General features: G+C 40.4%; 1 protein-coding gene across 1 annotated transcript in view; it reads left to right on the plus strand.

Annotated features, from left to right (window-relative positions):
- Positions 1–25946, plus strand: part of HSPA14 (heat shock protein family A (Hsp70) member 14) — a 43692-nt gene that overhangs the window by 14749 nt on the left and 2997 nt on the right. The window contains exons 9-12 of the mRNA XM_047066489.1: positions 20–175; positions 6439–6541; positions 22600–22812; positions 23214–23387. Of these exons, the coding sequence (XP_046922445.1) occupies positions 20–175; positions 6439–6541; positions 22600–22812; positions 23214–23387 (646 nt within the window). The remainder of the gene's footprint in view (positions 1–19; positions 176–6438; positions 6542–22599; positions 22813–23213; positions 23388–25946) is intronic.

The following is a 25946-nucleotide window of genomic DNA, read 5'->3' on the forward strand; positions in this document are numbered from 1 at the left end:
GACTATATTTTTAATCTAGATCCTTCAAACATGATGTGAGAGGGAATGCCCGAGCCATGATGAAGCTGATGAACAGTGCTGACATTGCAAAGCATTCTTTGTCAACCTTGGGAAGTGCCAATTGTTTCCTTGACTCATTATATGAAGGTCAAGATTTTGACTGCAATGTGTCCAGGTAAAACTGAATGAAGTCCAAAGAACTTTAAAAAACAAAATTCCAGGGGCGCCTGGACGGTTGGGTTGGTTAAGCCTCTGACTTCGGCTCAGGTGATGATCTCACAGTTGGTGAGTTCGAGCCCCGAGTTGGGCTCTGTGCTGACAGCTCAGAGCCTGCTTCCAATTCTCTGTGGCCCTCCGTTTCTGCCCCTCCCCGACTCATACTCTGTCTCTCTCTGTCTCTCTCAAAAATAAGTAAACATTTAAACAAACAAACAAAAAAAATTCCAGGCTGGGGTGAGGCAATGCCCAGGCGGTGGGGCCGCTGCTGCCTCCCTCCAGTGCCAGGAGGGTTGGGAGAAGGAGCGGGAAGCCCATGGCACCTGCAATCAGGGCAGATCCCGCACCTGCCCCTTCTGCATCTGCTTCGCGCCCCCGTTCCCCTTGGTTCTGCGACCCTCCCGCCTCCTGCCTCTGGGCTCCTGGCCACGTTGGGCCAGCTGGACGGCCCTGGTGAGCCCTGCAGGACAGGCCTGGCACTGGGTCGCCGTGCCTGGCATTGGGTTGGGCCTCTGGCCCAGCACGCCTTTGTTTCTCCTGCCCCACAGCGAGCCTACCGCCAGGCAGAACTTTGGAGCAAAACAAACCCCCCCCCCCCCAACGGAGGCGCTCCTGAGCTTGCTAAGTCGCCAGCCTAGAGCGGAGGGGACCAGCCTGCAGGGGTGGGAGGCCTGCCGGTGGGAGGCCGGGAGCTGCGAACCAGAGTGTTTCTGGTCTGCACAAGTTCCCCTGAGGCACTGAAGGACGACCTGGACCGTGGGAGGGGAACAATCCCCGCTTCCCTTAAGCATGCACTGATGGCGGGCTTTGTTAAGTTGCAAACAACGTGCGGAATCGTTTGCCTACTTTGAGTTTGGGCGCAGTTCCCAGTGTTCTTGGGGCCCAGTGGGCATCCTGGTGCTTTAGACGCACTCCCAGGAATCCACAGAATCTACCAGTTGGCCTTGGTACCCTCAGAGAGATCTCAGGACTTGCACAAAGATGCGGAACCTAGGGGCTTTGTGGTCTGGGCTCCACATCAGGAAACTGACAGACTTGGGCCTGGATAGTATTGCACTTGTGGGTGAATCACCCAAATCCAGTGCTTCTGGGCAGGCACCTGCTCTACTGATCCTGTGGGATGGCAGCCATCTGCCGTGGGCCTCCTGGAGTGTCCTTACGGATCAGTCCTAAGGAATGGTAGCTGGGCCATTCCCATGGGCCTTCTGGGCTCAGGTCTCTGCCTGGCCTGTGGAAGAGAGCTCTGATGGTCACTGGGCTCCCCACAGCCCAGGTCCAGGTGAGGTGGGCCTCTGCTTTTTCCTGAAGGACTGTCCTGTTCCCTGGGGTGACCAGGTTGTCTCCTGCCATCCTAGCTTTGTGTTCCTCAGTTTATAGCAGCTAGACTTTGCATAAAGAAAGAATCGGCCAGAAATTTAAGGCTTTCAGGGCACAGACAAGGAGAATTCAGACAGTTTTCTATGACTTGGAGCCACATTATCGACCAGCCTGATCGCAGTACTGAGCCCCGGCGATGCCATGTGTTGTTTAGGTGGAAGAGGGGCAGCCCCTTTGGCCGGCAGCACCCCCCCTTCCTCCTCCCACCTTACCTCATGTATTCAGTGCCTGGTTCAGGTTGATGCTGTCCTGTGAGCTGTGTGCTTGCTGGGCAGGGAATGTGGACAAGTTCAAGCCCTGGTCCCGAGGAATTCTCAGTCCCCTTTCCAAGGTGGTTCCGTCAGCTACCGAGGCCTCATGGCCTGCGGGTGCTGCGCCTGTGGTTCAGGACACGGGCCTGAGATGCTTAGGGAGGCTCCAAGCCTTGGGGGAGCTGAGCCCAACTAAGTCCTGGAGAAGTGGGAGACAGTCTGCACAGAGTCCCTGGGGCACAGAGCAGCTGGAGTCCTTCCGCTCTGGGGAGGGACACTGTCCGGGAGAGATGACGCACTTGCTCCAAGAGGTGAGGGGGCTGCACCGGTCTGTAAGCAGGGGTCTGACCTTTTGTGGCACCGTCCATGTGTGTTGGGTGGAGGTGGGGGCGCTGCACGACCGGCATCTGGGTGAAGGCTGACCCTAATTAGAATTCAGGATGGAGAGGCCAGGATGAACCCAGCCAGGCCCTGAATGCCTGCTGCGGAGCCAGGGCCCCATCCTGGTGGTAATAAAGAGCTTCCTAAGTGCAGGGAGCAGGAGGCGCCATTGTCTAAAATGTGGCTGGCACGGTGTCTCTGGCAGGAGTGTGGGGGGAAGGGGGCCATGGGAAGCAGGCTAGCATTTCAGGTGTCAGTGTGACCAGGGCCCGGGAGCAAGACCTTGGAGGTGTAAGGGAGTCGACGCAGGGGAACTTTGAGACTGTAAGGGCGTGAGGATGGGTCCTGAGAGGGATATGACAGCAGAGATGATATGGAAAAGGTGGTAGGAAATAGGATAGCAGAGTTGATGATACTGGACTGGTGTCATCTCACTTTTCTCCTGCCCAGCCTCTTCATTAGAGGCACCCATTTAAGAAAAACAAACTGTTTTAATGACTTTATTAAAATATTCAAATACCATAAAAGTGTATAGTTCTGTGGACTTTTGTATATTCACAGACTTATGAAACTATTACCAACCAGTATCTGTTTCTGGTTCTGCTTCTAGAACATTTTCGTTCCCAAAAGAAATTCTATACCCATTAGCAGTCACTTCCTGTTCCCACCACTCTCAACCTCTGGCAACCACCTATGTACTTTCTTTATGTTTTTGTCTACACTGGACATTTCACATAAAGGAAATCATACGGTATATGACCTTCCATGTTTGGTTTCCATCACTTAGCATGTTTTTAAGGATCGTTTATGTTGCAGTACATATCAATATTTTATTTCTTTATGTGATTCAGAGGCAGCCATTTTTAACTTACTGTTTTTGGTTCCTTAGAGTTGTCTCCGTATTTCTAAATGAGAGATTTTCACCCTGATTCATGAAATTTACATGTACTCTATTGACTCCCTACAATGAAAGATGAAGAACAGTAGTTTCTTTACCATATTTAGGTTTTTCTTTTCTAAGTTAAAATAATGGATCAAGCAAATGTAAGATACTGAGGTATAAAAATTATTAATAACGTCTCTACGTAACTTTATGCCTCCTCCTGGAGTAAAAATATGTGATGAAATCTCCCACAGTTTCGAAGCCGACTGGTGAAGTGCATCGCAAGTATGCTGTCCCCACATAGCAGCACGGCTGTTCCCGGGGAGGCACAGGGCCTGAACCCCGTGGAGCAGAGTGGTGGTTGTCTGGCCTCAGAACTCCGTCAGCTGTGGTGTTGGCCGCGGTTATGTTATACAGTCATTTTCAGGTTCTGTAAAAGAATCAGCAGCGGGGCTAGGCTGAAAGATGGGCCCTGAATCAGTCGCTTGGGGACAGAAATTAGTTGTAATAAAATGCTGTGAAGAAGCCTTAATAACCACTGGGCTGCACCCTGCTGTTAATTTATAGAGGGTTCCTGAGAATTATTAGGGTTAATGCTGAGAAAATGGAGAATTAAAATAACAACAAGAACAAAATTCCAAATACATTTATATTTAGGTGTAATTTTCTCACCTTGGGTTTTTTTGTTCGTCCTTTTGAGATTTATCAGCCATCAGTAGAAGGAGAGCTCTCCCGTGTTTACTTGTGAGGTGTAGTTCTTGTCAGACTAAATAACCGTTCCCAACGTTCCCAAAGTAATGACATCAGTTGTGATTGCTTGCGCTGCTATTTACAGCTACAAAGAGTAGTGTGTGAAAAAGCATCCTAGGTCTTTGAAAGAAAGGCTTAAATTGTTGCTTAAATTTGATGTGGGGCTTGCACGTGTTTCAATGGTATTTAACTTACTAGTGAACACAGTGTAGCAGGAGTCTAAGTAGTAGTACGTGTTAACTCCTCAAATCCTGGTAACAGCCCATGAAGTAAGTAGTGGTCTTTTCCGTATTTTACACATGAGGAAGCTGAAACAGATGTCTCATTCTTGCCCAGGGCTCCAGAGTAAGAATGTGTAGTGTTGGCTACGGACTGGGTGTTCAAACCCAGCTAGTTTGACTCCCGATGTCCATACTGTCACTGTCATACTCTAGTGAAGATTCATGTCGGTCTTGGTTTTGTTGGCTCTGGTCATCCATTGGCAACCTTTTTAAGTTTCGATGGTGTTCATGATATTTAGTGAACACAGGTTTAATGTACGTAAAATTGTTTTAAATTCCCTTATCTTTTTTTTTAAAAAATTTTTTTTTTTTTCAATGTTTATTTATTTTTGGGACAGAGAGAGACAGAGCATGAACGGGGGAGGGGCAGAGAGAGAGGGAGACACAGAATCAGAAACAGGCTCCAGGCTCTGAGCCATCAGCCCAGAGCCTGACGTGGGGCTCGAACTCACGGACCGCGAGATCGTGACCTGGCTGAAGTCGGACGCTTAACCGACTGCGCCACCCAGGCGCCCCTAAATTCCCTTATCTTTTATAGAACCCAAAATATTGGTTTCAAGTGACTATGCCTTTACCCGGAGAGAGTGAGAGCACATTGCCCTATCATTTTGCCTGGCATGTTATTAACAGTAGTAATACCTACCAGTGGTTCACTATTCAGACCTCTCAACAACCTAATAGGTAACTTGGAAACATAGTGAAAATTTCCAGAATTACAGTATTATTTTTAGGATTCTACTGACTGTATTTGGTTAAATTTACTCCTCATCTGGCCCTTAGAGCTTAGCTTCTTCACCCTCCTGGGCTTTCCTGAAGATTCTAGATCTGTGTGCCCAGCACTATAACCAGTAGCCAGTGGCTATTTAAATTTTAATTAATTAGAAATAAATCACAGGGGGAAAAGGAAGAGCAGTAAAAATTCAGGTCCTCAGTAGCACTAGCCACAGTTCAAGTGTTCAATAGCCTGACATGGCTGGTGGCTCATAGAAAGTTCTATTAGCACTGCACTAGCTCTTTTAAGAGAGATTTTAAACTATAGCCCCAAGGATAGAAAGGTATTAAATTGAACAGAAATCTCTTTGTGGGCAGAATGTTGTGTATTTTTTCTGTTTCTAGAATTTCTAACTTAGTACTGAGTTAGTCCAAGTTCTCAGTGTATGTTTGTTTATTACTGCTTATCTATTAGGAATGAAATAGAATTTGTAATGTTTCATTAAAGAAATTTTGCCTTTATCACAAAGATTTCAATGGTAAAGTATATTTCAGTATCTGCAGATAGCACAAAAAATAAAAATCAGTCATCTGCATTTAAGCTTAGCATGAAATTAAGGAGTGCGTTTTTCATAAACATAGATTTTTAAAAATTTTTTTAAATGTTTTTATTTATTTTTGAGAGACAGAGACAGAGTACTAGTGAGGGGAGGGAGGGACAGAGAGTGAGGGAGACACAGAATCCAAAGCAGGCTCCAGGCTCTGAGCTGTCAGTACAGAGACCGATGCAGGGCTCGAACTCATGGACCACAAGATCATGACCTGAGCTGAAGTCAGACGCTTAACCAATTGAGCCACCCAGGCGCCCCAAACATAGATCTTTCTTAAAATTATATGCTAGCATTCGAGCTTCTCAGAGCAAGAGAACTAAGTTTATGTACAGCATAGTCTCAGATTATAAAAAAAAAAAAATAATGAGAAATAATCTTTTAAACTTTTAACATACAAAAATAGCAAAAGCTTGTAAATGATGGTTTGATTTGAATCTGTGGCTTTGTTGGGAATGCCATACACTGAGTATTTATTTATTTTTAGGTTTTTTTGAAAGCTTACAAGTAAGCCATGGGTAAGAATCTTCCAACTGAATTTGACATTGAATGCCTTCATACATTTGTAGATGAATAATTCAGATGTTTTCTCCCTGTGGAATTCACTGCTAGGTGTTAAATATCTTGTTCTGTTCACAAACCTGTTCTTTTTTTTTTTTTTTAAGTTTATTTATTTATTTTGAGCGAGGGAAAGAATATATGGGTGCGAGGGGGTGGGGAGAGGCAGAGAGAGGGAGAGAGAGAATCCCAAGCAGGCTCTGCGCTGATGTAGAGCTCGAATCCACAAACCGTGAGATCGTGACCTGAGCCGAAATCAAGAGTCAGAAGATCAGCCGACTGAGCCACCCAAGTGCCCCTACAAACTTGTTCTTAAAACATCACATTAGGCTTTGGCATTACCCTTCACAAGAAAACTTGTTTCATTGTATTAAGCCTTTCTCCTTGCTTTTTCCTCTGTGTGTGTGTGTGTATGTTTACAGAGCAAGATTTGAACTTCTCTGTTCTCCACTTTTTAATAAATGTATAGAAGCAATCAGAGAACTCTTAGAACAAAGTGGATTTACAGCAGATGATATCAATAAGGTAATACTTTTATATTTTTCTTATTTATTTTAGGAGTAGTTTCAGACTTGGGATTTAGGAAATGGCCCCTTGGTACTAAGATAATATTTTTGTTAATTTAAATATTTTCTGAGCTTGTGTTAATGAGCAAGGAAAATTGAATTTTTTATTATTGGCTCCAGTGGTAAATATTTACCAGTTTCCTAGCAAAAAAGAATAGTTCCTTTCCAATATGTATATATTTTTTTCAATGTTTATTTATTTTTGAGAGCGGGGTTGGGGCAGATAGCGAGGGACACAGAGGATCCGAAGCAGGCTCAATGCTGAGAGCAGAGAGCCGGATGTGGGCTTGACCCTAGGAACTGTGAGATCATGACCCAAGCTGAAGTCAGATACTTAACTGACCGAGTCACCCAGGCACCCCTACAGAATATTTTTTAATATGTAAGCAAAAGCTGACAGGTATTTGCATGTTTTCTATGTGCCAAGCACGGTTTCTAAGTATTTTACATGGATTAACTCATTGAATCGTCACCAACAACACTATGAGGCAGGTGCTTGTATTTAGCCCCATTTTTTCAGTGAACACACTGAGGTACAGAATGATGAGTAACTTCTGGGCGATCATGTAGTTAGCGGTTGAGCCAGGATTTTACACCGCATAGTTCCCAAGTTTGCTGTTAACAGTACACCAGACCGCTTTTCTCTGCTCGCATAAGAAAGTATTTTGAGACTTTCAAAAATATTCAAATCGTTAATATTTCCTTTTCCCCCAAGATTGTTTCTACTCCTTTAAAAAAAATACTCATAAAAGAAAATGCAGGCAATACCAAAAGGCAACCACTGTTGTATTTTGGAACATTTCTAACTAATCCAATCTGTACGATTTTGAATTTTATTTTCTTTATATAATATTATAACCAATTCCTTCCCCATATTACTGTAGAATATTCATAACACAATTTTAAATAGATTCTTAATATGCTAGGTAGGGAAAGGCACCATAGATTATTTCATTGATCTATTGTGGACACTAGATTGGGTCTCCCCCTCATCACCCAAAAGTGATGCCCACCTTTGAACATCGGCTTTTACCATATTTGGGGTGGATTCCTAACGTAAAATTATTGGGTTGAAGAGTATAAATAGTGTAAGACTACCTTTACCTTCAGTTACTTTCTAACAGAGTTGCATCATATGTAAATAACTTGGATTTAAATTTAAAAAGAAAAAGTTGCATTAACTAATACTCATTATCAGCAGTACCTAAAGACAGGCATTTTCCCTCCCTGACTCTGAGTCTTATCATTTAAAGAAAGAATTGTTGAAGAAAGATAGTCTGAGTATTTTATTGATACCAGAGGATTTTCTCTTAAATGTTTAATTTTGTGTTTCCTTTTGCCTAAATACTTCATTTTCTTTGCGTATTTATTTAAATCTTTGTGGTTTTTAAAAAACGTATTTATACAAATGCTTTACATAATCAGAATATTAACTGTAATATACAGAATTATGTAGTAATATACTACAGTCTTCTTTAGGGTTGTTGTGAGGGTTAAGTGAAATATCGTGTGTACCATAATAAGTGATCGGTTAACCTAAGTTCTCTCCCTTCATTAACTGGTCATAGAGCCCTGACATTTAGATATCACGATATCACAAATGGTACAGTTCTCAACTGCCTGAATTCAGATCAAATACATTCCTTGGATAAAGAATGCTGTTAAAGATTCACTCACCAGATATTTCTAAAATATAAGTTTTCGAGAACTTCAAAAGGGAGTTGTCTCTAGTTTGTTGACCTTACAGTAACAAACAACCCCCAGCTGCAGGTGGGCAGCTGAAGGTGACTGTAGGTCTGTTGCTACAGCTGTTTTCTAAAACGGGCTTCTCATTCCGTGACCCCAGGCTGAAGGAGCGGCTATCTGGGACGGGCATTTCTCATGGCAGAGGGGAAAGGAGAGAGCTTGCGAGAACATGCACGGCTTTTAAAAAGCTTCTGCTTAGATACAGTGCGCTTCAGTGGACTCCCATTCCGTTGGCCACAGCTAGACACATGGCCAGGCCTGACAGCGGGGCCGGGACACGTACCCCAGCTGCGGAGAGGGCTGCAGCGCCAGGGCAGTAGCAGTGGGTGTGGAGGGAAAATCCTCCTATGGAGAGGGAGGAGGCATTGACTGGACTTTTCCATGCCTTAAAACAGTGAATGCTCACAGCAGCACCACGAGGTAGGCATCATCGTCTCTGTGTTCAGATGAGGAAACCGTGGTTTCCCAAGAGGTTAAGCACGTGAGTGGTGGAGCCGCCGTGAAACCGGGGCTGGAGCTCAGGCAGTCTGCCTCTGTGACCCGAGCTCTTTCTTCACTCCTCATTGCGCCCATCGCCTTTCTCATCCTCCTGTCTGCAGGTCTCTTCCCAGCAGGATTTGTTTCTGTCAGAGCACTCTTCTGATCTCTTGCTTGAGCAGGACGTGCCTGGTTTCTGGCCTGTCCTTTAGTGTGGACACTTCCCCTTACTGACCCTGTTTCGGTGTCCCCTCCTGCCCGGCCGGACCCATACCTGGTCCAGGCCCCCCCTCTCTGAGTGTGGGAGGAGGTGCCGGTGGCCCCCTTCTGGCTTAGGGGAGGGGCTTGGGGACTCACTGCGTGTGTGTCCTCCCTACGGGTCCTCCTGCTTTCACACCTGTGCTTCCCCCTCACTTTCCGTGGTGCTCGCTGTTCCCAAGTCCTGAGCCACTTAGGGATTCTGAGAGTCAAACCATCTTGCTTTCTCTGGTTTTCTCAAACTTCATCTAGTCTAAGACAGTTACCTCTTTTTTCCAGCTTCCAGATCTTGTTGAAATCCCAAACTCAAGATCTCGCTCTCATTTATTTTGCCATTATACACTTATATCTTCGATTTCTTTGTGGTCGGTTTTGTGGGCTTATGGAAGAGTACTTTGATGTAGTTAATCCTTCCATTTTAACCAAGCTCCCACATTCTACAGCTGCAACTTTAATAGCTACATAGTATTTTTTGGTATTGACATACCTTAATATATAAAACCAATTGTTTATTTTGGCTATGTAGGTTACTTTGGTTTTATAAACAGTGCTCTTTGTGGCTCTGTGAGCATCCTTAACTCCTGCAGAATAAAATTTAGGAATAAATCCCAAATTTTAAAACTTTTAATATTCATTACCAAATTGCTCACCAAAAAACAATTTACTTTCTGAGTAGGTGTAAACATTCATTATTAATATTGCAATTTTTCAAAACTCCATTTATTCATACTTTCTTGAAAGAGCTTTAGAGTTATTTTTTAGCTTCTTATGTAAAATCCCACTGTGATTGCGTTAGTTTCATTAAGTCTTTAAAATTATTTGGGATGGTGGTGTAACTTCATGGTATTTTGTTTTCCTAACCATGAAGTTGATCTCTTCCTCTGTTCAGATCTTCTTAAATTTTACATTTCTCAATACTTACATTAAGTTATCACTATGTGTGCTGTGGAATTTATGGCTATTGTGTATGAGAGGTCTTCTGTATTTTTATTTTCTAATTTGTTTTTGCTATAAACAGAATACTTAATTGGATTTTCCTTATTTATCTTATATTTTGCCATGTCATGAACTCTTGATATTTCTGTTTTCACAACGTCTTCTAAATTTCCTCAGCATACATTTAAATTCAATTTTCTAATTAATCTCCAACTAATTATTGAGCACACCTATTCTGGGCAAGCAGGTTTTAGGCTCTTAAGATATAGCAGTAAACGTAAGAAAGTCTTTGCCGAAGTAGAACTTAACATGCTAGTAGGGATATTCTGGTAATACGTAAAGGAACATATAAAGAAAATAATGTCTAGGGGCGCCTGGGTGGCTCAGTCAGTTGAGTGTCTAACTTCAGTTTAGGTCATGATCTCACAGTTCATGGGTTTGAGTCCTGCGTCGGGCTTTGTGCTGACAGCTCAGAGCCTGGAGTCTGCTTCAGATTCTGTACCTCCCTCTCTCTCTGCCCCTGCTCCACTTGTGCTCTGTCTCTCAAACGTGAATAAAGGTTAAAAAAAAAGGTTTGTTTCTTTTTTTAAAGAAAAGAGTGCCCAGTTGGGATAACTGCTGTGAAGAAAAATAAAGCAGGATAAAGGCATAGCTATTGGCAAAGGGTGATTTTTCAGATAAGAGCTCCATCTAAGGAGGTGACTTTTTTTTTAAATTTTTAATGTTTATTTAATTTTGAGAGAGAGAGAGAGAGAGAGCCAGCACGCACGAGCGAGTGGGAAAGGGGGACAGAGGGAGGGAGACACAGAATCTGAAGCAGGCTCCAGGCTCTGAGCTGTCAGCACAGAGCCTGACACAGGGCTCGATCTCACAAGCCGTGAGATCATGACCTGAGCCAAAATTGGACGTTTAACCGACTGAGCTACCCAGGACCCCCTAAAGAGGTGGCTTTTGATGAGAGACCTGAATGAAGTGGAGAAACCGGTTGTGTGCATATCTGCCAGTTTTACAAGCAGAGGGAACAGCAAGGCGAGAGCAAGCTTGTGTTTGAGGAGCAGCAGTGAGGGTAGCGGGTGGAACTGAGTGAACCAAGTGGTAAGGGAGATAGAGACCGGGATCACATCACAGTTCGGATGCCTCTGGCTTCAACGTAAAGAGTGCAGTGTGGCTGGACATACGAATCTGGATTTTAAGAGAGAGTTCTGAGCTGGAGACATACTTATCAGTGTCCGTGTGCACTTAGAGCCATGACTGGATGAAATGACCTATGATATAGAGCCCCAACAGAGAAGACACCTCAGGACAGGGTCCAGGGGCTCTGGACATTTACAAGCCTAAAAGGGACCTAATGGTAGCGGCTTTAGGACTAGCCAGTGAGGAAGCATGAGACCAAGAGACAAGTAAAACTGGGTAAGGGAGCAAAACATCAACTGTCCTGTGCTGCTGGAGGTCCAGCAGGTGAGGCCCGAGGATTGACCACTGACTGGGCTTGACAATATACAAGTGACTGGTGCAGGTGGTTTTAGTGGAGTTATGGAGAGAAACACGTTACTGGAGTGAGTTTAATATAGAATAGAAGGCAAGATCACGGACGGTCAAGTACAGAGAACTCTCGAGAAGTTTTGCTATAAGGGCAGCAGGAAAATGGGCGGTAGCTGGGGTAGGCTGAGAGTTCTGGGAAAGGGCTGTACAGGAGTGGTAATACTTTTCTCTCACAAATATGTATCCCTCACTCTTTTTTATTAATTTGAGAGAGAGAGAATGAGAGTGTGTGCAAGCGGGGAAGGGGCAGATGGAGAGAGAGAGAGAGAGAGAGAGAGAGAGAGAGAGAGAGAGAGAATCTTAAGCAGGTTCCACACTCAGTGCAGAGCCCAGTGTGGGGCTTGATCCCATGACCTTGGGATCATGACCTGAGCCAAAATCAAAGAGCACTCAACCAACCGGCTGAGCCACCCAGGTGCCCCCCCTCACTTTTTTTTTTTTTTTTTTTAATTTGGTTGCCTTGGTCAGAACGTTCTTCTTTTGTTCTCTTTTTATTAGGGATATTATTATTAGTCTTTTTAACAAAAAATGTGATTATTGATAATTGGGTTGAAATAGATTCTCTTTCTCATAGTAAGTATTTTTCTTCCTATTTTTAAAAGAGTTTTAATAGGTGGTGAGTCCTTACAAATGTATTTTTGGATACCTGCAAAACAATCTTATGGCTTCTTTTACATTTGTCTTAAAGTTATATGATATATTACTGATAATTTTCTAATGTGGATCTGTCATTGTATTCCTGGGACAGACCTCATTTGATTATGGAGAATTCTTCTTTTAATATATTACTTACTTTCCTGTGATAATGTATTTATTATTTTCACTTTAGGTGAAGTTAGCAGGCGCTTGGGTGGCTCAAGTCGGTTGAGCATCCGACTTCGGCTCAGGTCATGATCTCACAGTTTGTGGGTTCAAGCCCTGCATCAGGCTCTGTGCTTGCTCAGAGCCTGGAGCCTGCTCAGATTCTGTGTCTCCTTCTCTCTCTGCCCCTCCCCCGCTCACACTGTCTTATTCTGTTTCTCAAAAATAAATAAGTGTAAAAAATTTTTTTTAAAAAACAGAACTCCTGAGAGTGGCACCAGGGTGGCTCAGTCAGTTAAGCGTCTGACCCCTGATTTCAGCTCAGGTCATAATCTCACAGTTTGTGAGTTTGAGCCCTGCATAGGGAGCCTGCTTAAGAGTCTCTCCCTCTTCCTCTGCTGCTCCCTGTTCATGCTGTCTTTCTCTCTCTCTCTCTCTCTCAAAAATGAAAAAATAAAATAAAAATAAATAATACTCCCAAGAGACGCTCAATATGGGTGTATTGGAATGTGACTTTAGGTTGCCACTTTAATATCTGTAAGTTTAATCCTTTTGGCTCAAGTGCTTGCTTAGAATGACAAAATACCACGATATATCTGATTCATTTACTCAACATAATACCTTCTAAGCCAAAACTTCCAGCACTTTAGCTCCCTTTTATGCCAAAGTAATACAATCCTACACAGTGTTCTTCAGGAAAGAGGCTAATATTACTTTCCTTTAATTCATAGCCTGAGGCACTGTGTGGGAGAGGTTACCCGCTCAAGCAGTTGTAGGGGCCAGGAGTGAAAGTGAGTCACGTTGTCAGGTATAGGAAAAGACAGCTGCCAGAAATTATCAATCTGAACTCAGTATAAAAATACAAGGTTACAGCCGGGCGCGGTGGCGCGCGCCTGTAGTCCCAGCTACTCGGGAGGCTGAGGCAGGAGGATCGCTTGAGCCCAGGAGTTCTGGGCTGTAGTGCGCTATGCCGATCGGGTGTCCGTACTAAGTTCGGCATCAATATGGTGACCTCCCGGGAGCGGGGGACCACCAGGTTGCCTAAGGAGGGGTGAACCGGCCCAGGTCGGAAACGGAGCAGGTCAAAAATACAAGGTTACATTTTAAATTCCAGCTTGAAAAACATAGCAAATTGACAAATAGAAATATTTAATAATTAATGCTTCTTCTTTCACAACAAATTTCTCCAGATTTGGAACCTGAAACCCCTTTTCTTCTGTTCCACGATGTCAGTGTCAGATCTTACATTTTGAGTTAATGTTTGATATGGAACTCAACGTTAGATCCTTTAACTAGAAGTAATATTTCAATTTTTTTCATTTTCATCATGAAAAATATCTACTCACAAAATAGGTTTCTCTAAACAAGGACAGAACCTTTGTACAGTGTTTTTTAAATATATAATTAGCATAACTACTCCAAAGATATATGTAGAATTCTAAAATCAATCTTTGAGGCATCTGGATGGCTTAGTCAGTTAAGCATCTGACTCTTTTTTTAAAGAGAGAGAGAGAGAAAGAGAATCCCAAGCAGGCCCTGCACTGTTAATGCAGAGCCCAGCGTGGGGCTCAAACTCAGGAACCATGAAATCATGATCTGAGCCAAAACCAAGAGTTGGACGCTTAACCAACTGAGCCATCCAGGCGCCCCAAGTATCCAACTCTTGATCTCAGCTCAGATCTTGATCCCAGGGTCATGAGTTCAAGCCCCACCTTGGGCTCTGTGCTGGGCATGAAGCCTACTGAATAAATGAATGAATCATTGAATCAATCTTTAACCACATAATGTGGGGAATATGATTTTACGTTGTCATTTTCATATCTGTAAATTAAGTTCAACACAAGAAAGTGTGTCACGTCTCTTGCAAAGTGAGTAGTCCAAAGTATTCATTTCTCTAGGAGCCAGCAAATTGAATCTTTTATAGGGAACAGAAGTATTGGTAGTGTTTATGTAGAATATGTCAGTTAGAAAGACCTTTGATGTATCATACCTGATGCACCAGTGCTGAGATTTCTCTCACAGATGGTATGAAAAAAGTCCATTCTTTCTACACATAAACTATATGAATATCTTTTAAGTTCTATATATACCACAGTTAAGCTGCCTGACGGCCACATAGAATAGCAGGTTGACTGTACCATACCATTCTTCAAAAGGAAATGCGTTCCCCACCATTTTTCTTGAAACCTGTAATCCTCATGGTCTTTCTTTCATCTTTCTACTAGATTGAAAAATGGGTTTGATTTTTATTTATTTTTGAGAGAGAGACACACAGATCACGAGCGGGGGAGGGGCAGAGAGAGGGAGACAGGGAATCTGAAGCAGGCTCCAGGTTCCAAGCCTGTTAGCACTGAGCCCTATGTGGGGCTTGAGCTCACAAACTGCGAGATCATGACCTGAGCCTAACCTGGGCGCGTAACTGATTGAGCCACCCAGATGCTTCAATTTTTAATTTACATGTTTTATAGACCTATTTCATGATGATTTATTTCTTAAGTTTTTAACATATGACTTTGTATAATCTTTTTTTTTTTTAATTTTTTTTAACGCTTATTATTGAGAGACAGAGAGACACAGAGCGTGAGCAGGGGAGGGGCAGAGAGAGGGGAGACACAGAATTGGAAGCAGGCTCCAGGCTCTGAGCTGTCAGCACAGAGCCCGACACGGGGCTCGAACCCACGAACTGCAAGATCATGACCTGAGCCAAAGTTGATCGCCCACCAACTGAGCCACCCAGGTGTCCCTGACTTTGTATAATCTTATGATTTTTTTATTTTTATGTATCTTTTGATATTAAAATTTATTTTTTTAATGTTTATTTATTTTTGACAGAGACATTGAGCAGGGGAGAAGCAGAAAGAGAGAGAGACAGACAGTCAGAATCCCAAGCAGGCTCTGAGTTGTCAGTGCAGAGCCTGATGTCGGGCTTGAATTCACAAATCATGAGATCATGACCTGAGTCAAAACCAAGAGTGGGACGCTTAACCAACTGAACCACCCAGGCGCCCCTTGATACTGAAATTTAAGAGTATACAGAAGTTTTTGAAATTAAAACCAGCCAGTTTCTCTATTTTTTATTTTTTGCTTTTTGAGTGTTTCTGTTTTTCCTTTACTAGATTTGACAGATAATTTGTTGTGTGTGTTTGTTTGTTTGTTTTTTGCTCAAACTTCTGTTACTACTATCCCCAGAAAAACTTCTTTAGATTTTTTCAGGTCATGTTTTTCTCTTCTCTAATTGGTTTATTTCTGATTTTTTCCTATTTCTTCCAGTCCTTTTAGGACACTTGTATTATTTTCCTAAATTCCTATACTGAATGCTAATTTATTTTTTTCATTTATTCTTTTCCCTAATAAAAAAGTTAACTACAGTTTTACTACTTAATAGCTTTGTTTTTATTCCACAGGCTTTGACAGATTTTGTTGTTTTCATATTTTCAGAATAATCTGTAATATTTTTTATTTTCTTCTTTGTTGTTTAAATTCATGTTTTTAATACCCAAGTAGTTAAGGTAGTTTGATTTTCCTTAACAGCAGTTTTATGAAATTACTGTGAAAATTATATTTGAAAAGCTTTTGGTAAGAGAAGTTATTTATGTTCCGAATGTATGTATTTTGTACTAAAATTTAAGTCACAAAAGAAATTTACAGACTAGGTATTTAAAGAATTTATTTAAATTAAAACTTGCTGGTTACCATCAGCATTAATAATAACACATTGTTAATATTTGTTACTTTTTTGTTTTTATTATTTTTTAAATTAATTTACATCCAAGTTAGTTAACATATAGTATAATAATGATTTCAGGAATAGAATTTAGTGATCTATCACTTATATATAACACCCTCCTTAATGCCCCTTTCCCATTTAGCCCAACCCCCCCCCACCCAAAACCTCTCCAGGCACCCTCATTTTTTTCTCTGTATTTAAGAATCTCTTATGGGTTTGTCTCCCTCCCTGTTTTTATATTGTTTTTGTTTCCCTTCCCTTATGTTCATCTGTTTTGTATCTTAAATTCCACATATGAGTGAAGTCATATATTTGTCTTTCTTTGACTAATTTTCCTTAGCATAATACACTCTAGTTCCCTCCATGTTGTTGCAAATGGCAAGATTCCATTCTTTTTGATCACAGAGTAATACTCCATTGTATATATATACCACATCTTCTTTATTCATTCATTGGTCAGTGGACATTTGGGCTCTTTCCATACTCTGGCTATTGTTGATAGTGGTGCTATAAACATTGGAGTACATGTGCCCCTTCGAAACAGCCTTCCTGTATCCTTTGGATAAATACCTAGTAGTGCAATTGCTGGGTCATAGGGTAATATTTTTTACTTTTTTAAATGAAAATTCCAAAAGCCAAGATTTTCTAGTTTGATTTTTTTTTTTGCATAGCATCACTTAATTGCTTATTAATAAGGCTTTTTGAAATTGACTATGAGAAATTTGAAAGGGCATATTTTACATTTTTATTCTCATAGTGTTTATCTGGGATCATAACATTTTAGAGAAGACTTTTATGTTTACTTATCTCCCAAACTTTTAGGGAAGTCTTAGGGAACTTTGCCAAGGCAACCCTGCTTTTCTTTTTTTCTTGGTATCATTCAGCTGATGTTCCTCATGCCCTCACCTGGAGATCAATATGGTATTATTCATCAATTCACACCTAGTGTTAAAGAGACCTGGTTTTCATCAGTGGATCCTTTTGTCTAAAAAGACTTCGAAGTCAGAAGTGGTTATTGATGATTTCCCTTCTTGGGGCTACCTATTTATTCAATATTCTGAATGCTTCTGGAGTTGTAAGTGTTAAATGTATGAACTAATAAGGAAATTAAAGTTATTTATAAAGGAGTAATTTTATTCAGCTCTACTGAGGTGTGATTGACAAAAACAATCGTAAGATATTCCTAGCAAACAGTGTGAGATTTGTTAGATGTATACAGTGTGAAAGGATTCCCACTGTGGAGTTAATTAACACATATCTCACACCATATTTTTACCTTTTTGAGTCAGGGGTGAAAACACTTAAGTTTGCTTTCTTAGCAAATCTCAGTTGAGTAGTATGATTATTATCAACTATAGTCACCATGTTATACATTAGATCCTCAAACCTTATTCACTTACAACTGAAATTTTGTACCCTTCTACTAACCTCTCCCTATTTCCCCCATGCTCCAGTTCCAACCACTTTTCTGCCTTCTTTATGAGTTTGACTTTTTGTTTTTCAGATTCCACATACGAGTTGACACCATGCAGTATTTGTCTTTCTCTGTCTGGCTTATTTCACCTCACATACTGCCTTCCATGTTCACTCATGTTGTTGCAAATGACAGGATTTCTTTTTTTTTTTTTTTTTTAGCTGAATGATATTGCATTGTATTTATATATATACCACATCTTTACCCATTCATCCATCAACGGACACTTAGGATATTTCTCTACCTTGGCTATTGTGAATAATGCTGTAATCAACGTGAGAGTACAAATATCTCTTTGAGGTAGTGATTTCATTTCCTTTGAACATATACTCATAAGTAAGATAGCTGCATCATATGGTAATTCTATTTTTTTATTTCTTGAGGAATTTGCAAACTGTTTTCCATAGTGGTTCTATCAGTTTACATTCCCAGCAGTGTACAGGGGTTCCCTTTTGTCTATATTTTTGTCAGTACTTATCTTTTGTGTTTTTTTTTTAAGTTTTTTTTTTTTTTAACGTTTATTTATTTTTGAGACAGAGAGAGACACAGAATGAACGGGGGAGGGGCAGAGAGAGAGGGAAACACAGAATCGGAAGCAGGCTCCAGGCTCTGAGCCATCAGCCCAGAGCCCGACACAGGGCTCGAACTCACGGACCGCGAGATCATGACCTGAGCCAAAGTCGGACACAACCGACTGAGCCACCCAGGCGCCCCTATCTTTTGTGTTTTTGATGAGAGTCACCATAACAAGTGTGAGGTGATACCTCATTGTGGTTTTGATTTTCATTTGCCTGATGATTCGTGATGTTGAGCATCTTTTCATGTGTCTCTTAGCTACCTGTATATCTTCTTCAGAAAAATGTCTCTTCAGGTCCTTTGCCCATTTATTTTTTTTGATCAAGTTGCTTTTTTGCTGTTGACTTTGTGACTTCCTGGTATATTTTGCATATTAACCCTTTTCCAGATAAGTGGTTTGGAAATATTTCTTCCCTTTTTATGGGTTACCTTTTCATTTTGTTGATGGTTTCTTTTGTTATTCAGGAGCTTTTCAGTTTGGTATAGTCCTACCTGTTTATTTTTGGTTTTATTGCCTTGGCTTTAGCTGTCAAATCCAAAAATCTCATTGCAAAGACCAGTTTCAAGGACCTTCCTCCCTATATTTTTTTCTGAGAGTTTTATAGTTTCAGGTCATAATTCCAGTCTTCAATTTGAGTTAATTTTTGTGTGTGGTGTAACATAGTGGTCCAGTTTTATTTTCTTGCATGTAGATGTCTACTTTTCCACATTCCATTTATTAAGGAGACTGTCCTTTCTCTGTTGTATATTCTTGGTTCCTTTGTTGAAAATTAATTGACCATATATGCGTAGGTTTTTTACTGGGCTCACTGTTCTTTTCTGTTGATCTGTGTGTCTGCTTCTATGCCAATACCATTCTGTTCTGATTACTGTGGCTTTGTAATATATTTTGAAATGAGGAAGTGTGATGCTCCAGCTTTGTTCTTTCTCAGGATTGCTTTGGCTGTTTCGGGTCTTTTGTGGTTCCATGTGAATTCTAGGATTGTTTCTTCTATTTCTGTGAAAAATGCTATTGAAATTTTGATAGAGATTGCATCGAATCTGTAGATCACTTTGTGTAGTATGGACAAATAATACAAATACAAATGGACAAATACAAATATTTTAATAATATTAATTCTTCCAATCCATAAACATGGAATATCTTTCAACTTATTTGTGTCTTCTTCAATTTCTTTCATCAATATCCTTATAGTTTTCAGTGTACAGATCATTCACTTCCTTGGTTAAATTTATTCCTAAATACTTTATTCTTTTTATTGCTTTTGTGAATGGGATTGTCTTCTTAATTTCTCTTTCCAATAATTTGTTGTTAGTGTACAGAAAATAATTTAATTTTTGATAACTATAAACTTACTATTGCCATTTGTTAATTGTTTTCTATTTTGTAGCTCATTTGTTCCTTTCTTCCTTTTGTTCTTTCTTTGTGATTTGATGACTTTGGTTTTATTGGTATGCTTTGATATCTTTATCTTTTGTTGTATCTATTATAAGTTTTGCTTTGTGGTTACCATGAGACTTACATAAAACATCTTGTAGTTATAATAGCCTATTTGAAGCTGATAATAACTTCAACACATGTGAAATCTCTACATTCTTGCACTCCTTCACATTTTATGTTTTTGACATCACCGTTTACATCTTTTTATATTACTTGTCCATTATCAAATTATTGTAGTTACCGTTATTTTTGTCTTTGTTTTTTAACCTTCATACTAGAGTTACAACTGACTTATCCTTTACCATTACAATATTAGAGTATTCTGAATTTAACCACAGTTGGCCCTTCCTTGAACAACACAGGTTTGAATTGCACAGATCCACTCATAGGTGGATTTTTTTTCAATACACACAGTGCAGTACTGTAAGTGTATTTTCTCTTCTTCATGATTTTTTTTTTAATTTTTTTTAATGTTTCTATTTATTTTTGAGACAGAGAGAGACAGAGCATGAGCAGGGGAGGGGCAGAGAGAGAGGGAGACTCAGAATCCAAAGCAGGCTCCAGGCTCCGAGCTGTCAGCCCAGAGCCCAATGCAGGGCTTGAACTCACACACCGCGAGATCATGACCTGAGCCGAAGTCGGACGCTCAACCGACTGAGCCACCCAGGCGCCCCTCTTCATGATTTTCTTAATAACATTTTCTTTTCTCAGGCTTACTTTATTGTAAGAATATAGTATGTAATACATATACAAAACATGTGTTTACCGACTGTGTTAATGGTAAGGCTTCTGGCCAACAGTAGGCAATTAATAGTTAAGTTTTGGGTTAGTCGGATGTTGTACATGGATTTTCAACTATGCATGGGATGGGTGTCCCTGACTCTCTAATTGTTCAAGGTCAACTGTATATATTTACCATTACCAGTGGTTTTATAGTTTCATATGCTTTCATGTTATTAATCAACATTCTTTGAAGGACAGCTTTGCTGGGTAGATTATTCTTGGCTGACAGGTTTTTCTCTTTCAGCACTTTGAATATATCCCTCCTGGTCTCCTAGATTTCTGTTGAAATATCTGCTTATCATCTTACAGGAGTTCCCTTGTAACAAGTTGCTTTTCTCTTGGGGCTTTTAAGAGTCTCTCTTTGTCTTTAACTTTTGACACTTTCATTATAATGTGTCTCATTGTGGATCTCTTTATTCATCTTATTTGGTAATTTTTGTGCCTATTGGATCTGCATCTTTCTTTCCCCAGGTTAGGTAAGTTTTCACCCTTTTTAATAAGCTTTCTGCTCCTTTTTCTTTGTTTTTTTCTTCTGGGGCCCCTATAATATGTGTGTTAGTGTGCTAACTATTGATCCTGTAAGTCCCTTAAGCTATCTTAATTCTTTTTCATTTTTTTTTTCTTTTTGCTCCTCTGTTTAGATGAATTCCTCTATCCTGTCTGAGTTCACAGATCCTTTCTTTCATTTGGTATAGTCTGCTGTTGAACCCCTGTATGGAATTTTTCAGTTCAGTTATTGTATTCTTCAGCTCTGTGATTTCTGTTTGGTATTTTGTTAACATTTTCTGTCTTTTTGTTAAAATTCTCATTTTATTTATGCATCACTCTCCTGACCTTAGTGATCATCTTTATTACTCTTATTTTTAACTCTGTTGGGAAAATCACTTACTTTTGTTTTATTAAGATAGGTTTCTGAATAGAATTCTTTTGTTACTTTGTTTGGAATACATATATTGACTCTCTATGTTGGTTTCTGTGCATTACATAAAACCGTCATCTCTTCCAACCTAGGTACACTGGACTTACATAGGAAATGAACTTTGTCCATCAGCCCAGCCTAAGTTCCTGGTTGCCTCTCAAACCTTTATGCCTAAGCTGCCATCCCTGTTCTTAGCGGCTCTCAGTGGTTGACATTGTGCCAACCACTGTAAGTGTCCCAAAGAGGAGGATCGTAGTCAGGACCTCCATACCGGCTGATTGGAAGCCAAACTCTCAGGTGGCACCTGGGAAGTATGCAGTTAAACCTCTTCCAGGGAGAAATTGGAAAATGGGTATTTTTGCCTGGCTCTGTCTGTGCTGAGCCCAGGTATCTAGCCACTGGGCACAGGGTGCTGCTTCACTGATTTAAAAACTGCTTCTTTGTTTTGGATAGTCCTGTGGGACTCATGAATGCCAGCCCCTCTGACTGGCAGAGCTGGGTGATTTGGAGCCCCATCCCCTCACATGACAGCCATAAAAGTTGGGGTGCTGGATGTGTGGACAAGCTCATAAAGGAGCAATTTTATATAAAGTTCTTTAGAGACAACGTATTTAATCAGATGGCACCAAGAGCTTAAAATGTATTTGTATAAAACATCTTTTTCCTCAAGAAAATTTAGTATTCTTCCATGGTGAAGACAGATTGTCACAAAAATGCTGTAAGATTTATGCAAACATTTTTTTTTTAATTTTTTAATGTTTTTATTTATTTTTGAGACAGGGAGAGACAGAGCATGAGCAGGGGAGGGGCAGAGAGAGAGAGAGACACACAGAATCCGAAGTAGGCTCCAGGCTCTAAGCTGTCAGCACAGAGCCCGACGTGGGGCTCGAACTCACAGACTGTGAGATCGTGATCTGGGCCAAAGTCGGACGCTTAACTGACTGAACCACCCAGGCACCCCACAAAACATTTCTTTTAGAAGTATTGGAATAATACAAAGTATTAATATATTTCCTGTTTAAATGAGATTTAATGGTTAAGCCTCATATGCCGAAAATTAATCACGAGCCACGTGTATGTGGCTGTACTGTACTTCTAATGTGTGGTGAGATTGCTCCTTTTTAAATTTTGTGGTTTATGAGTAAAGAATTTGTTAAATACCAACAATGTATTAAATATATATTTATATATATTTTAAGCACAATATAATGTATGATAAAATAGGGCTTGTATTTACCATTATATGTGGTAAAGATGGCTGAACCTATAACACTTAATTCTGAGAAACAACCATTGTTCTAAAAGTAAAAACCTAAAAATTATTTTTAATTTTCTAGGTTGTTCTTTGTGGAGGGTCTTCTCGCATCCCAAGGCTACAGCAGCTGATTAAAGATCTTTTCCCAAATGTTGAGCTTCTGAATTCTGTCCCTCCTGATGAAGTCATCCCTATAGGTGCAGCTATAGAAGCAGGGATTCTTACTGGCAAAGAAAACCTTTTAGTCGAAGAGTCTCTTAAGATAGAGTGTTCAGCCAAAGATATTTTAGTTAAGGTATGTTTAGCTTTTCTTTACTTTTCCATAAAAGTAGTATAAATTTATTGCCATAGTTATTTATATATACCATATTTTTACAGTAAAACCTTGTATACTGGTAAAAATTTTAAATTTAGATTTATAATTTTACGTTTAATGAGTTTCTTATGTTCTTTAAGTTAGCATTTACCTAACATGTTAATTTCTTAATTGTAATTTTAATCAGAAGCTTCACATACAGATAGAGGGATACATGTTTCAATTTATTGTTAAGTGAAGTAGGTTGGGATTCAGGATCATTTCTGTGTTCTTTGCCTATGTTGTCAGTCAGGAATAAGTATTACATTTATAATAGGAATGGCTTTATAATTGTAATGGTAAATATCAAAGGATACGTATATTATTTTTCTGCTTATTAGGGAGTCGATGAATCAGGAGCCAAAAGCTTCACAGTACTGTTCCCATCAGGGACTCCTTTGCCGGCTCGAAGACAACACACATTACAAGCCCCCGGAAGTATATCTTCAGTATGCCTTGAACTCTATGAGTCTGAGGGGAAGAACTCTGCAAAAGAGGAAGACAAGTTCGCACAGGTGAATACATAAAATTAGACAATGAATTAGTCATGTGAAGCTGCTTAACTTTTCCTTCTGCATTAACTCAACTTAATATCTATTAACATAAAATGTATATAGGGTATCTAACACATTTTTATGAATGAATTCTTACTTTTTAAAATTTTTATTTTTAATTTTTTTAATATTTTAGGTTTTTTTTAAGTTTATTTATTTTGAGAGAGAGACAGAGACAGCACCAGTAGGGGAAGGGCAGAGATAGGATCTCAAGCACACTCTGCACTACCAGCGTGGAGCCCAACGTGGGGCTTGAACCCACGAAATTGGGAGATCATGACCTGAGCCGAAAAGAAGAGTCTAATGCTCAAACGACTGAGCCACCCAGGAGCCCCTACTTACTTTTTTAAAAATTTTATTTATTTATTTTGAGAGAGAAGGAGCGTGAGTGGGGAGGGAGGGAGGGAGGGAGGGAGGGAGGGAGAGAGAGAGAGAGAGAGAGAGAGAGAGAGAGAGAGAGAGAGAGAGAGAGAGAGAATCCCAAGCAGGCTCTGCATTGTCGGTGCAGAGCCCCACATAGGGCTCAAACTCACAAACTGGGAACTGTGACATCGTGACCTGAGCTGAAACCAAGAGTTGGGTGCCTAACCTACCGAGCCACCCAGGAGCCCCACTACCTAGAGAAGAAATAAGCAATTTTAATTTCAAAAAGTCACAAGAAAATAAAATACAATATGTATTTTTTTCTGTTTATCTTTGTACTCTTGGCCCTCCTTGGTAAAATGTAAGCAGTAGGGAAAATGACTTTTTTTGTTTACTACGTGCCACGTGCTGATTAGGCAATTTACAAACCTAATCTCAAAGTGCTGTGAGATAGACATTATTATGGTCATTTTATAGATGACTGAAAAACAAGCTCATGGCAATAAATACCTTGTTCTTTTCCTGGTTGAGCTAAAATTTATCCTCAGTTGGTTTTATTCCTGGGCGCTTGCTCTTGCCATTATTACCCTTCTGCCTGTGATACAGACACCTTTGCTTTTTCAAAATACCACGTTCATATTTCATACTATAGAGTCCTCTGCATCCTTTAATAGGAATGAAATGGAGCCACATTATCTGCTTAGAAACATGCCCCCAAAATATAATTACATTAAAACACACATACAAAGACGGCAGAGCTTTATTTACAGTATGATGTCATTTGTGTTTAAATAAAAAGTTTGAGAGCATGAGTGTGTGTGAGGGAGGTGGTGTTTGTGAAGGTGTGTGTATAAATATCCAAGCATAGATAGAGAAAATATCTATAAGCATTTCAACTATATTTAGGAAATCTAACAGTGGGTAGATTTGAAGGTACCAAGAGGGTTTCTTTTTTCTTTTTTTACTTGTTACCACTTTGTACTGAGTCTTTAACAAGCAGCACAGGACCTGAGCATGAAATAGTTCTATAGTGAAAAACAAATGTGGGTAACTGAAGAGAACGTGTAGTGTCTTCAGCATTATATCTATTCTCTGATTTCAACGAAAGAATGATGAAAACACACACACACATACATAACATATCTGGGCTGCACCTCATACATCTTAGAATCTAGTGGAGTGGGGCTCCTTCGACTAGTCAAGCTTTCAAAAGCTCATCCAGATGTTTCTGATGTGAATTACTCTACAAGCACTTTCCTGTGTACTGTATTTTTAAAAAATTTTTTATTAGTTTTCTTTATTTTTGAGAGGCAGAGAGAGACAGAGTACATGTGGGGGGGGGGGCAGAGAGAGAGGGAGACACAGAATCGGAAACAGGCTCCAGGCTCTGAGCTGTCAGCACAGAGCCCGACGCGGGGCTTGAACTCATGAGCCGCGAGATCATGACCTGAGCCGAAGTCAGACGCTCAGCTGACTGAGCCACCCAGGTGCCCCTGTGTACTGTATTTCTAAACTCATTTGGCTGTCTTAGTATTCCCTCAGCTTCTTTCTCCTGTGCATTTATTTCCCTTCGTACACTCCTCCAAGGCTGCAGCTGTTGTCACCGTATCCTAACTTACAGATGCCAGGAGCAGAGTTAGTCACCTAATACTGAATTTGGAAGATGTTCTTTTAGAGATCCCATCTGTTCTAACCTCCTCATTTTACAAATGAGTAAATCAAGGTACATGGTGCTTGCCTAAGGTCATAAAACTTGATATTGGCAAATCTGAAAAGTCACTTCCAAACTTGGTTTATTGGTATACCTTTTTTTTAGGAAACCAAAGCATTTTATAGTAAATTCATTAATATCTCGTTTGTACAAATGTACAAGTGTAATCTTAGTTGTACAAAAGAATTTGCCGTGTGTTTCTTTAAATTGGTTTTCCAAGTGTATTTAAAATATTTGAATTTTTAAAAGTACATGTAGTAAGTGTACACCAAAATATCGGCACCTGGGTGGCTCAGTTGGTTAAGCGTTTGACTCTCAATTTTGGCTCAGGTCATGATCATGCGGTTCGTGGGTTCGAGCCTTGTGTCGGGCTCTGTGCTGACAGTGCAGAACCTGCTTGGGATTCTTTTTCTCCCCCTCTCTCTGCCCCTCCCCTGCTCTCTCTC

This window comes from Lynx rufus, unplaced genomic scaffold (genome assembly GCF_022079265.1).
Source record: "Lynx rufus isolate CCGP_SWC_20201006 ecotype Redwood Valley unplaced genomic scaffold, mLynRuf1.p SCAF_7, whole genome shotgun sequence".
Lineage (NCBI taxonomy): Eukaryota > Metazoa > Chordata > Mammalia > Carnivora > Felidae > Lynx > Lynx rufus.